Genomic DNA, 23,479 nt, shown 5'->3' with positions numbered 1-23,479 from the left:
AGTTTTCTTGAGCTGCAAGAGGATTCAAGGTTATTGCCAGGGAAGAACAAAAGCCCCGGAGAATTACAGCCTCTGGAGCAAGCGCACTGATAAGAGAGGCATTGTGCAGTACCTGCACTTCCAATACGGTATGAGAAACTGTGTCCAGTTTAACAGCACACAGGGCCTCAGGGCAGGCTGCTGGCAAAGCACCGGGGTGGGTGATGCACAGGCCACAGCAGAATTCAATCCCATCTTTGCTCATAATTAACAAATTATTTGGCAATTGATAGTGCACTACTTTGTGTCATCAATAGGGTTGTCATGTGTCATTTAAATGTTCTCATCTGCAAACTGGCAAAAATACTAGTCTCTACTTTATAAGGTTCTGAAGAGTCGCTCAAGATATTAATAACATGCATGCACAGTGCCTGACACAATGTGAGTGCTCAATAAATCTTGCTTTTTCTTATAATTTTGCTCATTATTAATTACATACACATACACACATGTGTGAGTGTGTGAATCCTAGTCTCACTAGTGGCACATCAATCTTCTGATGGAAAAGCCCAGAACTTACACCTCATGTCCCACAGCACTGCCACACTGCTCTGCAGGTACACACGAGAGACGTTTGGCAAGCATGTCTCCTATGATTGAGTGAACAGAGGGTGGTGGGTTATGCTGTTTGTGGTGTATACAGAGAGTCTTTTTCTAAAATCATGAATCTGGAGCCAGAAAAAATTAGCACAAAAGAGAGTCTGATGGGGTCAAGCAGGAAGAGCACTGCAGGGGAAGAGGGGCTGGTTTGGGGCAGGTGTTCTGGACGGTGGCATTGACAGGGGAGGGCTGTGGAAAGGACTTGCTGTTGGAACTTGATAATCCTATTAGTCATCTTCGTATGCTTAGATAGCCTACATGCACACACACATGAAAACACAAACATAGACAGGTAGACATGTTACCGATGGGTGACAATGGGGTGATGGTGATGAAGGTACATGTCAGAGACAGAGGGAGGGTGGGCAGGCAAAGTGCAGGTGGAAAGTGAGGGTCAGAAGAGGAGGGAACGGAAGGAGAGAGGGGGAGGGGTAAGGTCGTGGGCAGGCAGAAGGCGGGGAAAGGAAGGGAAGCAGACAGGAAGGGACGGAGGGAACTAAAACTATTTAGTGGTTGGATACTCTATATCCTACTGTCCTCCAAAGCTTGTTATTTTTGTATATCCCTGTGCTCACCCACCTTCCTGGAATGCCTCCTGCATCTTTACAAATACAGTCACGCATCACTTAATGATGAGAATATGTTCCGAGAAATGCGTTCTTAGGGGACCTATATAGCATGCTACTGCACCGAATGCTGTAGGCAGTTGTAACACAGTGGTATTTGTGCATCTAAACATAGAAAAGGTACAATACAAATGTGGCATAAAAGATAACGGTACACTTGTATAGCGCACTTACTGTGAACAGGGTTTGCAGGGCTGGGGGTTGCTCTGGGCTCTGGGCGAGTCAGTGGGTGGCGAGTGAACGTGAAGGCCTCGTACGTTACCATGCACTATTGCAGATTTCACACACACTGTACACACGGGCTACACTAAATTTACTTCAACACTTCTTTCTTCAGTAATAAATTAACCTCAGTTTACTGTCACTTTTTTACTAATAAACTTTTAATTTCTTTTAAACAGTTTGACTTTTTTGTAATAACACTTAGCTTAAAACACAAATGCATTGTGCAGCTGTATAAAAATATTTTCTTTCTTTATAGCCTTATTCCATAAGCTTCTTTCCTGTTTTTAAAATATCGTATTATTTTTTACTTTAATTTTTTTTTTTTTTTTTTGAAAACTAAGACACACACACATTAACCTTGGCCTACACAGGGTCAGGATCATCAATAGCACTGTCTTCCACCTCCACATCTTCTCCCACTGGAAGGTCTTCAGGGGCAATAGCAGGCATGGAGCTGACATCCCCTGTGAGAACAATGTCTCCTTCTGGAACCTCCTAAAGGGCCCGCCTGAGGCTCCTCTTGAGGGACAGGCTTGTTTACCCAGCATCGCCACAACAGGTGCATCATGTGTTGGGCTAAGGCGTTAGGGTGGCTACAACTTCACTAGGCCCTTCATTGACCAAAACGTCTTTATGTGTAGCATGATTGTCTTTGAATCTTAACCAGCCATCTGGGTTTAGATCACAGCCTTTTTTCTTACTCCAACTTACATCGGTTTCTCCCTTAGTTCATGTTTATAAACCAACGTACCTGTGATTTTAGCCCAGATTTCTCCATTCCCAGCATATTTTGCTGATGATATGTTAATATACATTACGTGCAGTTTATTAATTCTAACTGTCTAGTAGTTATTGAAACCCACCCCGCCTCACCCATTCCTTCCCATGGAAACCACAACAAAGTCTCTGAGCCGTACTCTCCCTCATTCCTTCTGCCTCCTGCCGCACCCCCTGTTTCCCCGTGTGGTTTTGGGAACTGTAAGTATAAACTTTCCTCTCAGAGGCTGTCATCTCCGTGTCCATCACCTTATACCCGATTAAAACAAACCCCAGACACATTTCAAGATTTCCAAAATGATGATGACTAAGAAAAGACAAAAAAGTTACTTTAGGGAGTGGTAAAGCAAGAGAAGATATATGGATATGGTGCTAGAAATTTAATAGGAAATTTAAAAATTTTTCCTAAAATAGGAAATTTAAATTTTTTTCCTATTTTTATAAAAGGCTGATTTAATCTTTTTTGGTTACATACCCAGAGTAGTATTCTAGTTTTAATTTTTTTGAGAAACCTCCATACTGTTTTCTGTAATGACTGTACCAGTTTACGGCCCCCCCAAGAGCATTCATGAGTTTCCTTTTCTGTACATCCTCTCCAACACTTCTTACCCTCTTGTCTTTTTGATAATAGCCATCCTAAAGGGTACAAGGTAATCTTGTGGTTTTGGTTCTCATTTCTATAATGATTAGTGATGATAACAAGCATCTTTTCACATACCTGTTGGCCATCTGTATGCCTTTTTTGAAAAATGTCTATTCAGGTCCTTTGCCTATTTTTTTAATTTCTTTTTCTTTTTTTGGTATTGAGTTGTATGAATTCTTTATATGTTTTGGATATTAATCCTTCATCAGACATATGATTTGGAAATATTTTCCATTCTGTAGGCTGCCTTTTCATTTTATTGATTGTTTCCTTTGCTATGCAGAAACTTCTTAGTTTGTTATAGTTCCATCTTTTCTTCTTTTGCTGCCTATACTTTTGGTGTTATATTCAAAAAGATTATTGTCAAGACCAATGCCAAGGGGCTTTTTCCCTATGTTTCCTTCCAGGATTTTACAGTTTCAGGTCTCACATTTGAGGCTAAATTTTTTTCAAGTTAATTTTTATGGTATAAGGCAAAGACTCAATTTTATTCTTTTGCAAGTGGATATCCAGTTTTCCTAGCATGATCTATGGAATAGGCAATATTTTCCCCATTATGTAGTATTGAAACCCTTGCCAAAAATTAGTTGAACATATATGCTGGGTATATTTCTGAGATCTCTATTCAGTTCCATTGTGTCTATTTGTATGCCAGTATCATGCTCTTCTGATTACTATAGCTTTGCAATATAGTTTGAAATCAGGGAGTGTGATGCCTATAGCCATTTGTACTCACGTGTTCATTGTAGCATTATTCACAGTAGCCAAGAGATGGAAATAACCTAAATGTCTGTCCATGGATGAATAGATAAATATATTGTGATATGTATATAAATATGCTGAATATATCTAGCATTTTTATATATATACTGAATAATATTCCATTGTTTCGTAGATATATATCACAATCTTTACTTATATATTCATATATATAAAAACAATGGAATATTGTTCAGCATTATGTAATACAAGGAAATCATACCACTTGTGACAACAGGAATAAACCTTATTTCATTGCATCAAATGAAATAAACCAGGCACAGAAAGATAATACTATATGATCTCACTTATATGTGGAATCAAAAAAAGTCAAACTCATAGAAGCAGAGAGTAGAACAGCAGTTTCCCGGGGCTACAGGGGGGGGGAAATGGGGAGATGTTGGGTAAAGGTACAAACTTACTTAGAAGATGATTACATTTTGGTGATCTAACGCATAGCATAATGACCACAGTTGTTTATCTGAAATTTGCTAAGAGAGTAAATCTCAAGTGCCCTCACCAGAAACACACACACAAAGGGTAACTATGTGTGATAATAGATGTGTTGATTAATTTAATTGTGGTAATAATTCCACAATTTCATATATTTATCAAATCATCACATTGTATACCTTGAATATATATAATTTTTATTTTTCAATTATTCTTCAATAAAGCTGGAAAAAGTAAGCTTGATTTATTTTAATCATATAAAATGTATTAGTTCGGGACCAGCTCGCTGCCTCCTTGTTCCCTAAACACTTCCGTCCTTGTAGCAGTAGCCACTTAAGCAGTAGTAACTATATACTCACACACGCCACACACACTGTGCACTATTATATATGTGTACAACATATAATATATGCAACTATGCATATGATTCTAAGTACTCACCATATTAAAAGTAGAATTGTATTAAATATATTAAAAAACACCCGTAAGAAATCAGTGACAGTTTTTAACCACCTGTAATTACATGAGGCAAGGAATTGAGTCATAATAGCCAGACCTTTAACCTGGAAGCTTCTCGAAGACACTGAAAGTAGAGCTAGTGAGCTGAGCTCCCCTGGACATTCTCCTGAATGTACCTGATGACGAATGCACAGTGGTCACCGCATTCACATCTGAGTCCACCGTGGAGCTGCAGCTGGACTCCGTCAAGGTCCCCTGGACAGTCACAGGCGCGGCGGTGGCGTGGCGCAGAGCTGCCTTCAGTGGTGCCACGTGGTTGTACTGCACTGAAGACATGCATCCAACAAAACCCAGGCTGTTTGCCTTAGCAACTTCAGGATCCAATCTATGGTTCTCTGCAATGTAAAAGACAATCAGAAGTCTTTTTTTTTTTTTTTCCAAACTATGCTGTATGTCCTCTTTGAGTAATGTCTAAAATTACAGAAATTATCTTGTTATTCTTTAACTAGAGAGAACCCTCCCCCATCTCTCTTCACCTCCTCTCCCCAACTCCACCCTCTCTACAAGCATCAATATATCAACCACATGTCATAGAAAACTGCTTGGGCCAGCTCTGCTTTGAAATAAAAATGTTCCAAACTTCTAAATTTTCATTCATGTATTTTATGAACTGTAACAAAGATAATAAATCTGTTCTGTACTCTAGATGTTTTATAGAATTTGTGTCATTATCGCCGTCACCATTTATCTATGGAAGGTGGTGATCAGTGCGAGCAGACTACGATGCTCATTACAGCATTTTACTCAGAAATGTACCAGGAAAAAAAAAAAAGAAGAGTCAGACAGAGAAATTAGAAGTCAAAGTTGTCCTCCAGAGATGTATCATGTTTATTGTTTCAGGTCACCTGTATAGACTGACCTTCTATTCGAGATTTCTACCTGCTCGGTCCTGCTCATGGAACTGACGGGTGAGCATGGGTGTTTTATGACAGTTTTAAACTTCCCAAAGCATCTTGGAATCTTTATAAAAGATGAAAATGCAATCACTTGAGATTCATAGCAAGATCAAATGTCTCATTTTCTTCAAGATTTGTGGTGAGATTACTTAGAATCCTATTTCTTTCTCCTAAAAGGGGGCATTGGAACAAATTGCTGTGATGCAATTCTGTAAAACTGCAATGCATAATGAGCCGTATTTTAAGGTGTAATAGTTTTAACATACCTAGATGGCTCCGATGGTTATTTTATTATGATAATTTGTTTATTTTCTGGAAGGGAGCAGGGACTTTCCCATCTACCAGTATAAATTATATACTTAGGCAATTCATAAATTGTCGAAGAATGTCTCTATTGATCTGTAAGCATGCATTATGTTGGCAGCACTAACGAGAAGATGTGATGAGGATGTGGAAGGAAATGAGAAATTAACCTACCTTAATAAGCCCTTTGCTATTAATAATTTTGGCCTCATTTTACTGTTCCCAATAAACTTAACCAATTTTTTTTTATTCAAAAGCTAAGTTTATTTTGACATGTTTTTATACTCCAAGTCATTTAATGCCACTTACTCCTCTGTCTTTCAGTAATTATTATGAAGAAAAACTTAACTAATTTATTATCCCTCTCTTCTTACCATAATGAAGAAAGAAACCAGGGCAGGTGCCATGGCTCACTTCTCTAATCCTAGCACTCTGGGAGGCTGAGGCGGGAGGATCGTTTGAGGGCAGGAGGTCAAGACCAGCCTGAGCAAGAGCAAGACCCTGTCTCTACTAAAAATAGAAAAACATTAGCTGGCCATGGTGGTACACACTGGAAGTCCCAGCTACTTGGGAGGCTGAAGTAGGAGGAATGCTTCAGCCCAGGAGCTTGAGGTTAGAGCGAGCTAGGCTGACAAGGCTGCACTCTAGTCCAGGAGACAGAGCGAGACTCTGTCTCAAAAAAGAAATAAAAAGAAAGAAAGACAGAAAGACAGAAACCATGTATATTAATATCATGTGGCTGCTATGAGAAATTACCACAAACCAAACAGCTTAAATCAAGCAGCTTAAAACCCAAATGTGTTATCTTGCAGTTCTGTAGATTAGAAGCCTGACACAGCTCCAATGGGGCTAAAAGCCTAGGTGTCAACAAGGCGGAACTTCTAGAGGCTCTAGGATACTGCATTTCTCTGCCTTTTCTAGCTCCTCAAAGCCACCCACATTCTAGTTTACAGCCCTCTTCTCCATCTTCAAGGCAAGCAATGTTTCATTTCTCTTTTCCCTAGTCACTTCGACCTAGAATTCTCTCCTTCTGCCTCCTTCTTTCACTCTGAAGGACCCTTGTGATTATATTGCGTTCATCCTGATCATCCACGGTAAGGTAATGTCTCTATTGTAAATGCAGCTGATGGCAACGTTAATGCCATTTGCAACCTGATTCCTCTCTGACACACACCCTAACAAATCCATGTGTTCTGGGGATTAGGATGTGGATATCTTTGTGGGTCTACAAGTCCATGTCTGCGATCCTGTGAGAACTTTCCAGGTAATGACAATGAAAATTCAATGAAGATGTGAAGTGTCATGCTTCCTCAAATATAAGAGAGCACTGAGGTATGCAAGGAAACTTCGGTCTTCCAAATATTCAAATAAATATCCTACAGTGATTGATGGTTCATATTTGTTACCTACTCATGAAAAGATCACATACATTTATTTGTTATCATGAGCTTTAAAAGAGTGTGTCCCATGTGAGGCTTCTCACACATTGTGCAACAGTCTTCCAGGTCAAAAAGCTTTGATGGACTGGATGCCATTTGCCGGTGGCACAAGAATTCCATGTGCCCAGCTACAGTTCCCAATACACATCAGCTACTGATTGGTAGTTAGCAAGGGGCAGAGCTAGAGATCAGAAGTATTTAGAGGAAAAAGCAGAAGACAAGAGAAGGAACTCATAAATTGTCATAAAGTTTTTACATTGTGGGATTTCAAAATCGCAGAAAGTGACATGGCGTTGTAGTTTTGCCTGAAGTTTCTAAGTCAAAATTGACAGATCTCATTCCCAGAACTCAGCTGGAAAGGAGCCTACATTGGTGTCAAGGTCCTTGGAGGACATCACCATAGTGACCGACATGAATACAGGCTCCAGGTACAAGAATAGGCACATAGATAAATCAGGGGAATGCCAGAAGACGACATTCTTGCCTCAAAGGAATAAATGTTTTAAATAAAGCCCTATCTCTAGAGTATTGTGTTTATTCTAGAACTATAATTAGGATGGAGATCTTGAGGCATTTCTGAAAAGCGACAAAGAGAGCAAAAATTGTGATATGAGAAAACATTCTCAGTATGAGGCCTGAGATAACAATGTCTTAGATTTTTACACAGTGGAGTGGCAAAAACACAAACAAACAACAACAACAAAAAAAACAAAGTTAGGATGGTTCCAAATGACTTTTGCTTCTTATAATAGTGTTAACTTAATATGTGGGAGGGAATAATTATTTGCTAAGAAGAATTTTTTTAAACAGGTACAAAAAAACTCAACATTCACCACTCATCAAGTAGTTACTATACAACACTGTAATAATTATTGTTAAAATATTATTTTGATTCCTCTCCAAGGTTTTCCAGGTATATGTTATCATCCTTCAACATTTACATATGAAGCACCTGATAGCTGGAGAAGTAAGGCAGGTATTGGAGATCGCATGGTAGAGTTGAGATTTAAACCTGTCGTCATGACTTTAAATGCCAACACTTTAAGCAATCTGCCTCCATAAAAACTCCAAAATATCTTCTATACAGAGTAAAATAATTTTACATAAATTATCTAAAAAGAAATAGGCTGTAAAAACTAAGGAGAGCACAAGTTATTTTGGTTGAATGCCTCACAAAATTCACTGAACTCTGTATTATATTAAGGACAAATGTATTTCCTAATCCATTTCGTTCAGTTTTTAGGTCACAATTGTATTAGATTCATATGGGGTTGGGAAGAGGATAATTTTTGTGTTGAGCTGGAGAATGAATATCGAAGACAAACTTCATACTGAATGTGGCTATCCAAAGGGTGATAGGGTGGGAATGCAAGCCAAGGACCCACCACTGAAAAGTACCAGGTTTTTCAAGATTTTCTGCTAACATATAAAAATCTCATCCAAACCAGAATTACAAGGTTTCTCTTCACAACCTGTGCCACCTCCTTTCTTACAAAAGAAAACCCGTGCCATGTCCAAATGTCTTATTGAAAATCGATTTAGTTTCTCCCTCTCTATACACTTTAAATATCATCAAAATACAGTTCCCGATTTTCTCTTGATTCTATTCATAGCTCCGTGACCTCAGATAGTGACGTCGAAGCAGCATGGGCTGCTGAAAGGTACAGGTTGGAAGTTGGATGAGCCTGAATTGGTGACTCCTGTCCTTGCACATGTGACTTCTGTTTCCTCAGTTCCGAGCTTCCGTTTTATCCATTGTAAAATAGTGATAATAGCACCCGCCACACGAATGGTGGCAGAAATACATAGAATAATATAAGAATAGTTCATTGCTCAGTGGCCATAAATGCATTTTTGATATTATTTGTTTGTTTATGTTTTGTATACATTTATGTTGTATGGCATGATGTTTTGATACATGTATTGTATACATTGTGGAATGGCTAAGTCAAGCTATTTAACATTCACTGCCTCACATGCTTATCCTATTTTTGTGTGTGAAGAGAACACTTAAAATCTACTCATCAATGTTCATATATTCAATATATTGTTATTAACTGTGGTCACCACAATGTACAATAGATCTCTTGAATTTATTCCTTCTAACCGAAATTTTGTCCTCTGATTAACAGGACACAATAAATGCTTTGTATTACTAGTAGGAAGTAGTTATACTAATAGTATCGTTTACTCCTCCTACTGTTCATCAGTTCCAGACTCCTTCGCCTGGATGCAACGCCCTCAACAGGCCCAAGTGACACTGCATTTGGAACTAAGATGATGACGTGCTTGCTGTGAAATCTGTTTATTAAATTTCCACTTTCTACTGACTCACAACTGAATAACTGCCGTACTCAAACCTTGAATGACTAAGTTGATAAATTTATTATAGACTAACTTTTCCAGACATTTAAAAACTTGACTTTCTGCATTAATTTGCAAATGCTGTTATTTCTTCAAAGAAAAGCTATGCTCCTCTGTTCAACCCAATGGATCTGAGATGCACAGGAAAGTGTCACAGAACCAGTTTGCCCCAGAATGTGTAACACTTCACACAGTCGCAATTGTTTGACAGGAAGAGAGTGATACAATGAATCCAGGCTAATTTTATACAGGCAGATTTTTGTGGGGCTTTTTATATTACAAAAAGAAGAAAAGATCAGCAATTTTCTAAAAATAGACATTGCTCTAGGCTGTAACATAACATTGGCTGTGTGTCAAAAGTCATTTATGACATTTGAATCTTGCAGTGCACAATCCAAGCCATGCAGACTAATACAACCGGGGTGTATAAGAGTAAAATGTTGTACCAAGATAAAATATAATAAAGGGAACCGATGTTAATGGAAGGTACAAGCAAAATAATACAAGTAAATAGTTTTTGCCTCTAGAGTCCATCATCCTTTCAGGTGAGGGACAAACAGTTCTGAAAACTGAATTACTTGGAGTATTCTAAGTCCAAGAATTGTGTCCCTCAGATAAATGTTTTAATCCTGAAACGGGAACATCAAACTGCATTAAACACACACATACATGCACACTCACACAAACTTGGCATTTGCTTAAGGCTTTTATGCTTTTCTTGGTATGCTCATTTGTGTGTCCTATGTAAATATTCCATCCTTCTGAAATGAGAAAGGGTGAGATAATTATACCCAATTTCTAGTTACGAAAGACAAGACACATAAAGTCCAGTAATTGTCTAAAGCAAATTACCCAGTCCATGGCCAGTTCAGGCCTAGAACCTAGGTCTCTTGGCCCCTACTCTCCCCTTTTTTCTGGTAGGCCATGCTCAGCACCTTTCTGTGTGTATGGATCATTGACAAGCTGAAAAGAAACCTTACCTCCTTAGCCTGACTTAGCGCCACTCACTGACACCCATTCTCCCTCTCCCCATCCAGCCCTGCCTGTGCCCCATCTGGCTCTGTGCTCTCCCCTAAGTAGGCGCACGTTGTTCTCTCTACCCGAAAGGCCTTGCTGTCTCTTTATGACCCGGGTAACTTCTACTCCTCCTCTGCAAAACATGCATCTGTCTATTGGCCCCTATGACAACCGCAGCTCCGTGTGTGACGGTGGACTCACAGTGGCTAGCAAACAGATATCCCCCCTGTGAGCTTTCAGTCATTTTGGAGGATTAATTTAACAGGCCAGCAATGATTTCAGGCAATAAATCTTACAGTAGATGGAGATCATTATGGCTGTGGGAGTGAAGAAGGGACCCCTGACACAATCTAGGGCAGCAGGGCTCAAATTGAGAATGCAAAAGAACTTCCAGGAAAATGTATTAAAGACCCGTATTTGTGGATCTCTACTCATTCAGTAGGTCTGATTGGGGTGTGTGTGTGTGCAAAAATTTGCATTTTTAAAAACACATTCTTAGGCAATTATGATATAGATTGTTCATGGTCCACATTTTGAGAAACACTGATTTAGGAAATATTGATTAAAATAAGTGTATTTAAATAAATAGAGGGTGGGTAGAGTGTTCTAGAAACAAAGCAAAATCTGTACATGGCATAGAGGGAGAAAGTGTATCCATTTAAGACACTGAAAAAATAAGGTTAACTCTGTCTTAAATAAGGCAAAAGACTATGGTGAAGAGATGAGAAGGAGCCAAGTACCGTTAAGGACTTCCGTGTTCCCACGGCACTTTGCTCACTTCCGTGACACTGTTCTCCCTCACATAGGGTCTGTCCTCCCTTCCTGCTCTCAGAAAACCCGTCCCTTTCAGAGCTTCATTCTCATCCATCGAACACAGGCCAAAATTCAGAGTGAGGGCTTAGTTGACATTAGTAAAATAAATTAAAGAATGAAAAAACAGTCCTTAATGCCAACAGTAATGCAGCCTGGCCAGTGATATTTGTATGTAGATATCGAACTTCTACAATCTGTACATTATAAACATATAGCTTCTATACTTTTACATTTGCACTCACAAATGTTACCCAGAGCTGTCTCTTTGATGATGCAGGCCGTGTTCTATCAGAACTTCATTAATATTTCTTGTAGCTCTGCCAGGACTACACACGGGGTGTTTCTCTTCATTATTCTCAGCATTTTGGTACCTGAAGCCAAACAAACTGTTGACATGGAATCTGAGTGGCCATGTGAGTTTGGTTGCTACGTGTCTCAGAGCCTCTGCTGTTCATAAGGACCGTGCACACTCTACAAGGCAGGGCTTATGCACTGACTCTTCACACGGCCAAGGAGGCTCGTTCCAAAGGTGATGTGTCAGGCTGAAAGTCTCCTCTGCAGAGAGGAGACTTCTCTGGGCACCTTCCTAAGAAGTATGGCCCCCCTCTTCCCGTTCTCTAATTTTCTATACTGAGACCAATTGATTTCCCTATTTCCCACAAACTTTGTAATTGTGTTTCCATATGTGTGTGATTATTGATTCATCTTTTTTATACCACTGTAATCCATAAATTTCACAAAGAAAGTATACCTACTTTGCTCACAATTAATTACCTATTTCTTAACATAGCACCTTGGACACAGAAGTTGAGAAATAAAGATTTTTGGATGATTGAATAGGTCTGTATTACATAAAGTCTGGCATGTCGTAGGTCTTCCACGACTCTTCTTTAAGTAAGAATGCATATACACAGACAGATGGACGACGAAGAAATAGCTACTAATGATACAAGAAGCCAAAAAAACAGTCAGTGCAGTAAACAAAATTCTACCATTTGAGAATTCATCATTTCAATTGAACAGCTCACTGGCTGAACTAATTTTTCACTTTTTAATTGGGTTGCTTGGTTACATGCATTATGTAAAGGCCCCTGTATGGATATAGGACAGTGAGTACTGCCTCTGTGAAACCTTAGCAACATATCCAAATTTAAAAATTCTAGGTATCATACTCCCAATGCTAATTCTGCTTATTTTCCATATATAAATCACTTTTCTGGCTTTACGATTGGGATTTGCAAGTTGATGTACAAACACATTCTTTTGGGATTGAAAGAAACAAAAAGAGCTCCTCCTCGGGTGTTCACTATTGATTTGATTTGAGTTTAGAACCAAGTGACTCGTGTGGACTAATTTATACCTATTTCAATTATTCTGTTAAAGGAAATTATCAAAACAGGTCCTGTGTGTCCCAACAGAGAATCTACTAGGGGAGTTCAAAAATAACCTATAAAAATATACTCTACTCTAATGGGAAATTATAAGTTGTAGAGTTAACAACAACAAAAAAGTAAAAGTCATATTAGGCACCTTCAGTGATTTGATGTTATTTCTTTATTACAGAGGTAGGCATAAATGTAAATTATATTAATATTTATTAGGAGACTGTCTATATCAGGAAACAGAAAATGTACCTTACATGGATCTAAACAATACAAGGATTAATTATGCCTGATAACAAGATCCAGAGGCAAGGAGAGCTCTGGGCATAGAATGTCAGGGCTCCCGTCCTGCAGTGCCAGGCATTATATCCAGATGCAACAATGTCCAGAAGCAAGAAACAAAAAGTCTAATGTCTGTGTCTCTATTTAAAAATGGAAAATCCTTTATCAGAACCACATATGCTCAGCAACCTCGCCGAAGTCCTCTGATTAGCCAGACTGTGTCACATTTTTATGTCTAATTCAATCACTGGCAAGAGAAATGGACCATAGTCATTTTTCTTAGACCTGAAGTTTTCAAACTTTTTGATCTCAAGGTTCCTTTCCACTTTAAAAAAATCGTAAAGTGATTTTGGATATCTGTATCTACTTCATTATCAATCTATGTCTACTCTATTAGAAATTAAAACTGAGAAACTTTTAAAACAAGAACCCACAACACACACTCCACTAGTGTACCCTCTGAAAAACTTCACTTTATATGGGTAACAGAATGAGAGTGAGGAAGGAAAATAATGTCTTTTTATGAAAACGAAGATGGTTTTGTCCCAGGGGATTCCATGAAAGGACCTCAAGATCCATCTCCAGGACTCCTGGACCAAACTTGGAGAACCACTGGATCAGACCCATTGGGAGGAATTCTCAGGGATTGCAGGTAGAGGCAACCTTCCCAGGAGCATACGACTTTATGGAAGGGCATGAATACTTGTACAAAATTGGAATTCTGTTAGGAAGGATGAAGGGAACCAGAATGGATGTTGAGTAGGCAGCCAACACTGTCGGTCACGTACATGCAAGCCAGTCTCTGAAAGCCAAGCAAGCTTTCAACATTCACATATACTTAGTTTAACAGATGGTCATTTTTGATGAGTCATATACTGACCTCTATAAGGATACTGATGTCTGAAATATATGTACACACACATATATGTATATGATTTTATCATATATATTTTGACAAAATATACATGTTTTTCAGTTTAAAAGTCAATTATTTTTGAGACATCTTATACTGACCTCTGTAAGGATCCTGATGTCTAGATTGAATGACCTAAATGTGGCTTTTGTCAGTAGGGAAAAGTGGAGCTTTTCCAGGTACTGAATGGAGCCCAGCCATAGGCAAAACTATCACATAGGTGATAATTATACACAGTGATGCTTTTTGTTTTCCTGGTGCCAGGTCTCCTTCATTCTGGTGCTAACCTGTATCATGTATCTTGAACTACCAGACAATGGTGTGTGCCACTCAGCTTGACCTCCACTGCACTATTCTGTAATAATATTGAGAGGCTAATTACTGAGCTTCTATTAATATTAGAGGCCGGGCGCGGTGGCTCACGCCTGTAATCCTAGCACTCTGGGAGGCCGAGGTGGGCGGATCGTTTGAGCTCAGGAGTTCGAGACCAGCCTGAGCAAGAGCGAGACCCCACCTCTACTAAAAATAGAAAGAAATTATATGGACAGCTAAAAATATATATAGAAAAAATTAGCCGGGCATGGTGGCGCATGCCTGTAGTCCCAGCTACTCGGGAGGCTGAGACAGGAGGATCGCTTGAGCTCAGGAGTTTGAGGTTGCTGTGAGCTAGGCTGACGCCACGGCACTCACTCTAGCCAGGGCAACAAAGCGACATTCTGTCTCAAAAAAAAAAAAAAAAAAAATATTAGATTACGTGGTAAGCCATCATGCAGACAAATGATCCACGATAACTTTAAGACTTGGAAAAGATAAAACATTTGCTTTGACAAAAATATCTAAAGGTCATGGAACCGCCATAGTTTTCTTCATGAATTATTAAGGTCACTTTACCCAGTTTCAGCTTCTGCTCACACTTCTGCCATCCAGCAGTGCCAAATAAAGTGAGGTCTTCCTGCATGGTATCTATCATGAATGGGTCACTTAACATGTGCCAAATGTTCCTTTAAGTACCTTATGACACTAGAACATCTGTGTCACTCTGCCCACTGAAAGGCAAGAAAACGGAAAACAAACAATATGCCTAAAGTAGCCGCCAGTAAGTGGTGGAGCTGGGATTTGCACCCAGTCTGTGCAAGCCCAGTCCCCGGCTGGAGGATGCTGCATGGCTTCCTTTTGTAATTGCTAAAGCTTCCAGAACACCAGTTATGCACCAGGATTTGTGCTGCTCAAGTTAAATGATCACATCATAACAACCTTGAAAGACAAGAACCATTTTTTTTTTTTTTTTGAAACAGAGTCTTGCTCTGTTGCCCAGTCTAGAGTGCCACGGCATCAGCCTAGCTCACAGCAACCTCAAACTCCTGGGCTCAAGCAATCCTTCTGCCTCAGCCTCCCAAGTAGCTGGGACTACAGGCATGCACCACCATGTCCGGCTAATTTTTCTCTGTATATTTTTAGCTGTCCATATAATTTCTTTCTACTTTTAATAGAGATGGGGGGTCTTGCTCTTGCTCAGGCTGTGGTCTTGAACTCCTGACCAAACAATCTGCCCACCTTGGCCTCCCAGAGTGCTAGGATTACAGGCATGAGCCACCATTCCCGGCCCAACAGGAACCATTAATCTTTGCACCACAGATGAAAGAAATTAAGGCTTGGAGAGGTTAAGTAACTGTCCAAGGTCACACAGCGAATGGTGGAATCTGGTTCCAGACAAAATGTCTGAGTGTGGCAAGTACGGAGACTCAATATCCCTCGTTGATTGGGTGTGTTCAGTGAGTGGACCTTCGAATTCAACTCTGTATGCTTTTCTCAGACTTCGGAAAATAGTTTTTCCCTGAACTTACTAACCTTCTCCAGCAAAGTTTGCCTATCCCAGAGAGAAAAACTCCCTTCCTTCCTGATGAAAGGAGATGTTAACTGGAGAATTAATGAGGTGATAATGTTGGATAATTGCTAACTGTGCTCTTCTTCAAGATAGCATATTTATCTGTTAAAAAGATTCTTCAAAGCCTTTATGAAAAGCAGCAGCAAATTTCTGGGATTTCAGTATAAGAGGTATTTAGAAGTAGTGTGTTTTGCAGTTTGCTTCAAATCACAGCACAAATTTGATTCAGTAAATACTAATTGAGGATGAACTGAGCACGAAGCACCGGTTGTGCTGTCTGCAGGAAGCCTGGCTGCTTCCCTTGCCGAGCAGGCACCTCAGTCACAGGGCGGCACTCACTGCAGGGACGGCACAGCCGGAAGCCTCTCCTCTCCTACTGGAGAACTGGCACCCACAGTGCTCCTTCCCCGGCAGCCAGCAACACTCTCCATCTACAGCTCTTGCTCCAGAGTTCACCTACGCTTCCCTGGTTCGTCTCTTGAACTGTTTTCTTTGATACACGCCGAGGTGGCCACCAGTGTAACGGAGCGCAGCCGGTTTCAATAACCCGCATGTGATCAAACTTAAGTTCATCTACTGACTGCTGCATAGTGCAAGGGGCCCCTGAAGGATCACCCTGCCCCCAACGTCATCAGTTCTCAGTAGAGTGTAGCATTGTTGTGTTATAGCTTTTGGATTTGGCTCACATGGTAGCATTTCCTTTCCTCTTTGTCCATCTGATTGCAGAGGATACAGAATCATAAATTATCCCGGTGTGTTATAATTTACATTTGACTACATGCATCAGGAAAAAATTAATAATAACAGTGGCCCAAATAAAGGCAGAATTTATTTTATTCACAGTTAATGAGAAGTCTGATGTTAGGAGGCTCAGTTTTGGTATTAATATCTTGCCTCCAGATACCATCAGAGACCCAGCATTCTTTTTCAGATTTATACTCCCCTCTCCATAGACCAGAGCCTTGGTCTTTCTCCTCATAAGATGACTGGAGGAGCTCCAGACATTAGCCCTGTGTTCCAGGCTGAAGAAAGCAGGGAGGGGGAAGGGGAAAGGGTACATGCTTGCTAAGTCAGGCCATTTGGGAAACGCTTATGACTTGTTTGTCAAGGACAATGTCCCACAGCCACTCTCAACTCAGCGGAGGATAGGAAATACACTGCTTTTAACTGGGAACTTTATTCCCTCAAAAACAATAAACAAAAAAACAACACTGCATTAAGGTGAGAAGAGAAGGAGAGTGAACATTGAACACTGGAAGGGTGTTAACAGTCTCTGGCTCAATCCCTTTCTGATACGTAACCTTTCTTCTCTATTCTCTCCTTCAATTACATAGTTAATGCGATTTCTCCTCTAACACCAGGTTTTTACCACGAATGAATCAGCCTCGTTGGTTCAACACTCACCTCTCACAGTTATTAAGACTGTATCCTTGGGCCAGCTTTCATGATATATTCTGGGCTCAGTTTCCTTATCTATAAAATGGGGGCAAATACAGTGCCCACATACAGCAGATTAAAGAGGGCAGCAGTCTTTGACATGCTTCCGCCAGGAGGCAGGGTCTGTTTCCCTTCCCCTGGGACTTGAGCTGGCCTGCAACTGCTTTCTCCACTGGACACACTGGAAGTGATGCTCCGCCAGTTCCAGAACCAGCCTCAGGGGGACTGGCACCATCTTCCTGAGAGACACCACGTGGAGAAGCCCTGGGACTACACGGAGAAAGAACGGCCAACAGCTCAGCCTTCCAAATGTCCCTGCCAAGCCACCAAGCATGTGAGCCACTCCATGTAGACCCTCCAGACTGGCCCAGCCACCAGCCAAATATACCGAGTAACTTAGTCAACACCACAAGGAGCTGAGGAACCCACCCAGCAGCCTCTACCCAAATTCCTTCTCCACAAAATGGATGTCTGTTTAAATTACGGGGCGGTTTAATACACAGCAATGGATACCAGCAATTCTTCCACATCTGTCGTAAGCATTAAATGTACTTACACAGGTACAGCCCTTAGCTTATTGCCTGGTGCATGGCAAACACTCAACAATTCCTAGCTTATATATTTTCTTCTAAGATCTCACACACCTATCTGTGGAAGACCTCAGTGCAGGTCTCTGTCTCGCATGCACCTACCCAGAACTAAATCTGTTCTGATTAGCCTTTCAGATAGTATTTTACTTTGATTCAGCCATTTTATTATGCCTTCTTCCATATACTAATTTATTCTTTCTAAAATTGTAAGTTCTGTAAATGGGGTTTATGCCTTATAAGCCTTTCATTAAGGGCAATATGGCATAGTGAAATAAATATGATCTGTGGTGTCAGGTAAATCAGGCTTTGCAAACCAGGTCAGACAATTAATGAATGGACGGCAACTGCTGTAGTTTGAAATCCTTCTGAAGCAGACCCCAAGGCAAGCAGCAGAGTGAAGTAGTTTATTTGGAAAGTGAAGCAAGCACTAGGGGAGTGACGGAGGAGATGAGGATGGGAAGGAAACACACATGGTGCATTATCAGACCGACTAACACTGTGGGGAACAAGAGCTTAACCTCACCGGGAAAACCCCGGGAGCCAATGAGGAACACACACATCAGACTTACCACTACTGACGGTGTGAGAGCTGGGGTATTAATACACCAGCTCACATTACAGTCGGCTTAGGGTTATTCCCAGCAGGCACTAAAACCCTGGCACTCTGGCTTGCCACATAGGCAGGCAAAGCATGCTTCTGTGACCAAAGAAAGCTCTCAGCAAAATCTCAGGTGCCAGACATTGTAACCGAGCTGGCAATGCAGTGGTGAAGGCAGGGAGCGAGGACAGAGCACCAACAGCATCTGCCAGAGCAAACTTGGACAGTTATGGAATCTTGATTTCCTCATCTCCCAAATCAGGATAAAAATGATGAACCCAGAGATCTATTATACTGAACTCTACGTATATTACTTCTAATACTCCCGAAGTCCTGCCCTTGTAGATTTCACAAATATCAGGGAATACAGTTGAGGAAATAGCTGAAGTGCAATAAATGACAGTTGACTAAAACTCAGTGATTCTACTAAAAAATAGCAGTACATGGCTGTCCTTAATATACGTATTCCCAGCTTCCTGGAAATAGCAGAGATAACAGTGGGGATAATATTGTCTTGGCTTAAATCATTCAAATATTTTAACAAAAACTAAAACAAAAAAATTCTGATTAAGAGGAACATTCTATATGAGATTATGATAATAGAAATGAAAAGCATGTTACCATTTTTATCATAGCAATTATTGACTTAGCACTAACAGATTAAAAGCACATTTGCCTTAGTTTAATCAGTAAACATCAGCTATATCATAAAGGAGCACTTGAGAGAATGCCTACAAAAATATTCCACACTGTAATCAAAAACATAAAACCGCAGCCTGGAAAAAAGCTCTCTCCAGGAAAAGACAAGGAAAATACTATATTTAAGAATTTCTTCCTGTTTAAAACCCACCTATGACTTTCCGATATATTTCACATAAAATAAGACAAACAGACAAACAATCTTGGCTTTTGGGGACTTGGACCTGCCTGTTTAGCCCATCCCACCCCCACTGCCTTCACTGTGGCCTCACGGTGCAGAACCGGGCTGCACACGGGGACTCCCCGGAGAAAGAAGGTGCTAAAAGAGAGAGAGCTAGTAGGCTTGGAGTCTCTCATCTGCCAAATTTTCTTTCCAGCCTGAATTTCACAGGAATTCTTTTTTCTGTTTCTATTTTCAGATTTCCCATCTGTAAATGCCTCCCTACAGCATCTAAATATTAAGCAATCACTGTGCACTAGGCAATATGTGTAAAAACCTATAATACATACATACTCATGTAGTTATTTAATCATCAAAATAATCCTGGTTGGTTGTAATGATGATTCCTGGTTTACAGGTAAGAAAACTGAGGCCAGAAAAATTGAGGAATTTGCCCAGGTCTCAAGTACTTATGGTTGTGCCAAGCTTTGGGCTCAGTCTGTACAATGCCAGACTGCAAGCTCTCACCATTTTACCATCCTGTCTTTATAACCCACAAAAGCTTCAGTGCTTGCTGCTCAGATGTGTTTCTGGCTGATGCTTAATTAATAAGCAGCTCAAGTAGCTCCCTCTAGAAGGAACAATATGAAATTAGAGACAGACAATATTTGGGGAGTTTGAAGGTATCACTAACTATGGTAGAAAAGTATGTCAACCCATCCCTCCCCAGCTATGGAGGCACTGGGTATGTTGCTTATGAACACTGAAAACGTGTGTCCATGAGCCGCAGTAAGACATTGAGGATCACAGGGCAACAGTTGAAAACTTGAATTTGGTGTTCTTCAAGGTTCTCAAAAAGTTAGATGTGACTTATAAAATTCTAGAGCTTTCAGGAGCAGAGCACAAGGAGAGATGCATGTTTAGTATCGCATTTACAGATGAGGGAGCCAGTTTTGCTGATTGACGTTGAATGACTAGGGGCAGTTTCAGAACTGAAACTCCATAGTATTAGTCAGGGTTTTCCAGACAAATGGAATTATTAAGACTATAAGGAATTGGCTCACAAGAGTATGGAGGCTGCAAAGCCCCAAGATCCGTACTCAGCAAGCTGGGGAACCGATGACGTGATGGTATAATTTCCAGTCCTAATCCCAGCAGTCTCTAGACCCACGCAGAGCTAATGTTTTGATTTGAGTCCACAGGCAGGAAAAGATCAGTGTCTCCCAGAAGGGCAGTCAATCAAGAGGAGTCCCCTCTTACTCAGACTGTTTGTTCTCGTCAGGTCTGCAACTGATTAGATGAGGCCCACCCACAGTGGTGGGGGGTGCAATCTGCTTTACTCAGTCTACAGGTTCAAGTGTTAATTTCATCAAGAAACACCCTCACAGACACATCCAGAATAAAGTTTGAGCAAATGTTTGGGTCCCCTGTGGCCCAGTCAAGCTGACACATACAATTATCCAACACGTCCACTTTGTACGTAGGCCAACACATTGTGCAGCCTCCTCAATTTTAATTTTCTACCCCCAACCTCACTCAAGGGAATTAGTATCAAGTATCAAAGCTTCACAATGAATCAACACAAGGATACAAGATGGATAGAAATGGTGCATAAGAAAACTCTTCAGCCACAGAAAAGATATCATTGTGGTCCTCTGAAGAATCCTATGGGATTAAGTCCTCAGGTGTAGATTTTACCAAGCGTGCAAGGGAGCCTGAGAAGTCCTGATTTGGGATGCTGAGTCCTGTTCAGGATCTCAGCTCTTGGGGTATCCCTCCTCTTCCCCTTGGCACAGCCAACACTTTGAGTTCCAGTTCCTTCAACCTGCCACCCCTAAATTGAAACTCAGAGCTTACATAACTTCAGACTACAGTAGTATAAATTAGAAAGTTTTATCCGGAAGGTTTCAGGATTCCCAAAGCAATCATACTGCAGATTCTAGACTCCAGTGGAAGTTGGTGGCAGGTGACTCCAGATTCCTTATCCTTTCCGCTATGTCAAGTAAAAGGGAAAAGATGAGGAGTGACTAGGATGTCTGCACACAGAAGCAATGATGTATTTCAAATGAGAGGACAGCTCCCTGACTGTCAAGTGGCTGGCACGTGTTTGCAGCGAGCAGAGCCATGAAGGGAGTGCTTTCATGGGAACCCGGGACGTGTGGTCAGTACGTGCACAGGTTCAAGACATGAAGGTAAGGAAGGAGTCATGCAGCCGAGTGAGGCTTGGAAATCCGCAGGTTAAAAATATAAACTATTATTAAATATCCACACTTCTGTTTATATGTGATTATTAAATGTATGTCAACATTTTAACTGGGAATATCATCAAGCTCAATTTCCTTTTCATCAGCTATGGAAAAATAGATTTGCTTGCAGCCCAGAAATTCATTGATTTGGGTGAGCAAAATTGGCTTTCAATTTCCTTTTTATCCATGTTTCTTTTTTAAAAAATAGTATTAAATATGACTTTGGGGTCTGTTCTGGCATTAGAATTTTCACAAAGTTCATAAAATTTCCATATATCACAAAATGATACAATATTCAAAACTAGAATAAACCCCAAACATCATCTGGCAGTCCCTGACATTTCAAAGAGGATAGATTTTCAGCCAAGAGGTATTAGGCAGCTGTTCACAGTCACATAGTTCTGTGAGCACCGAGACACCCCTGCCTCCAATCCTACTGCTTGTCCCCAGTCTGGTTGCTAACAAAAGCTCCCTGAATCACATATTAGAGTACGACCTTGGGATGTTCCCGGTGATAGTCCTCATCCTTAGTTTCTGATATTTGAGGTTTAGTGGGGTTCAGTGTGGCAGTATTGTTGTCTGCTCAGGGATACGGAAAGGTAAGGTATTCAAAAGAAGTAATGCAACCAGGAGTCATCTTTGAAGATCTTTTTGCATTGACAAGTAGGAGGGTGAGAGTGCAGGGAACACAGGTTACAATATAGAATTTCCTGGACTGATTCCACTCAGTTAGCCCTTGGGTGCTGATGGCTTTCCAAAGGCAATAATTCCACTCCTGGATATATACCCAATAGAACTGAAAATAGGTATTCAAATAAATACATACACACACACATGTTCGTAGCAGCCCTATTTATAATAGCCAAAAGGTGGAAACAATTGAAGTGTTCATCAAAGAATAAATAGATTTTAAAAAACACCCTGATACATGCATATAACATAGTATCAATATTACTCAGCCATGCAAAGGAATTTAGTACTGATACATGCTGCAATGCTATGAACCTCAAAGCTATGCTAAGTGAATGAAGTCAGACACAAAATGTCACAGATCGTATGGTTCCATTTATATGGAATATCCCAAGTAGGTAAAGCAACAGAGACAGAAAGCAGCTTAGTGTTTCCAGGGGCTGAGAGGAGGGGGTTGGGGACTGACTGGTTATCGGGTACAGCATCTCCTTTGTGGGTGATTAAAATATTCGGGAGCTTGATAGAATATTGCTGCACAACATTGTGAATGTACCAAATGCATAAATGCTACTGAATTGTATACTTTGAAATAGTTAATTTTACGTTATGTGAATTTCACCTCAATAAAAATATAAACGTAACGATGGGGTGTCATAGTCTCCTGATGTCTCAACTTGTCCAGGCTACAGTCCTCAGTCATTCAATCGAACACTGAGCCAGGTGTCGCGGTGGAAGTACTTCGCAAACATGAATGAACTGCATAATCAGTTGGCATTAAGTAAGGGAAATTATTTTGGACAATCTGTGTGGTTCTGATTCAACCTGTTGCAAAGTTTTAAAGGCAGAACAGCCCTTCAGGCTTTCCCAAGAAGAAGAAATTCCATCTGCGGGAAGCAGCTTGTGACCACGCCAGAGAGTTCCGGCCTGCACCTGCCTTCTGGGCCTCAGACTCGGCCTCCACAGCCAGCTGAACCGATTATGTGCAGTTAGTCTCCCTGCATTCTCTCCTCCTGTTATGCCTCATTGGCTGAACCTTCACTGATACAGGTGGGTTCTAAATCTAGGAGATTTGGCATCTAAAGTCTTTTGTTCTCTCAGCCAACTCTGCAGCAATCTTCTCACAA

General features: G+C 40.6%; 1 protein-coding gene across 2 annotated transcripts in view; it reads right to left on the bottom strand.

The window, feature by feature from the left end:
• Nucleotides 1-23,479, bottom strand: part of CNTNAP5 (contactin associated protein family member 5) — a 770,280-nt gene that overhangs the window by 3,172 nt on the left and 743,629 nt on the right. For both annotated transcript variants that reach the window (XM_069473762.1, XM_069473772.1), the window contains exon 22: nt 4,758-4,976. In XM_069473762.1, the coding sequence (XP_069329863.1) occupies nt 4,758-4,976 (219 nt within the window). The remainder of the gene's footprint in view (nt 1-4,757; nt 4,977-23,479) is intronic.

This window comes from Eulemur rufifrons, chromosome 1 (assembly GCF_041146395.1).
Source record: "Eulemur rufifrons isolate Redbay chromosome 1, OSU_ERuf_1, whole genome shotgun sequence".
Lineage (NCBI taxonomy): Eukaryota > Metazoa > Chordata > Mammalia > Primates > Lemuridae > Eulemur > Eulemur rufifrons.
The sequence above is the reverse complement of the archived record's forward strand: the minus strand, read 5'-3'. Positions and strand labels throughout refer to the sequence as shown.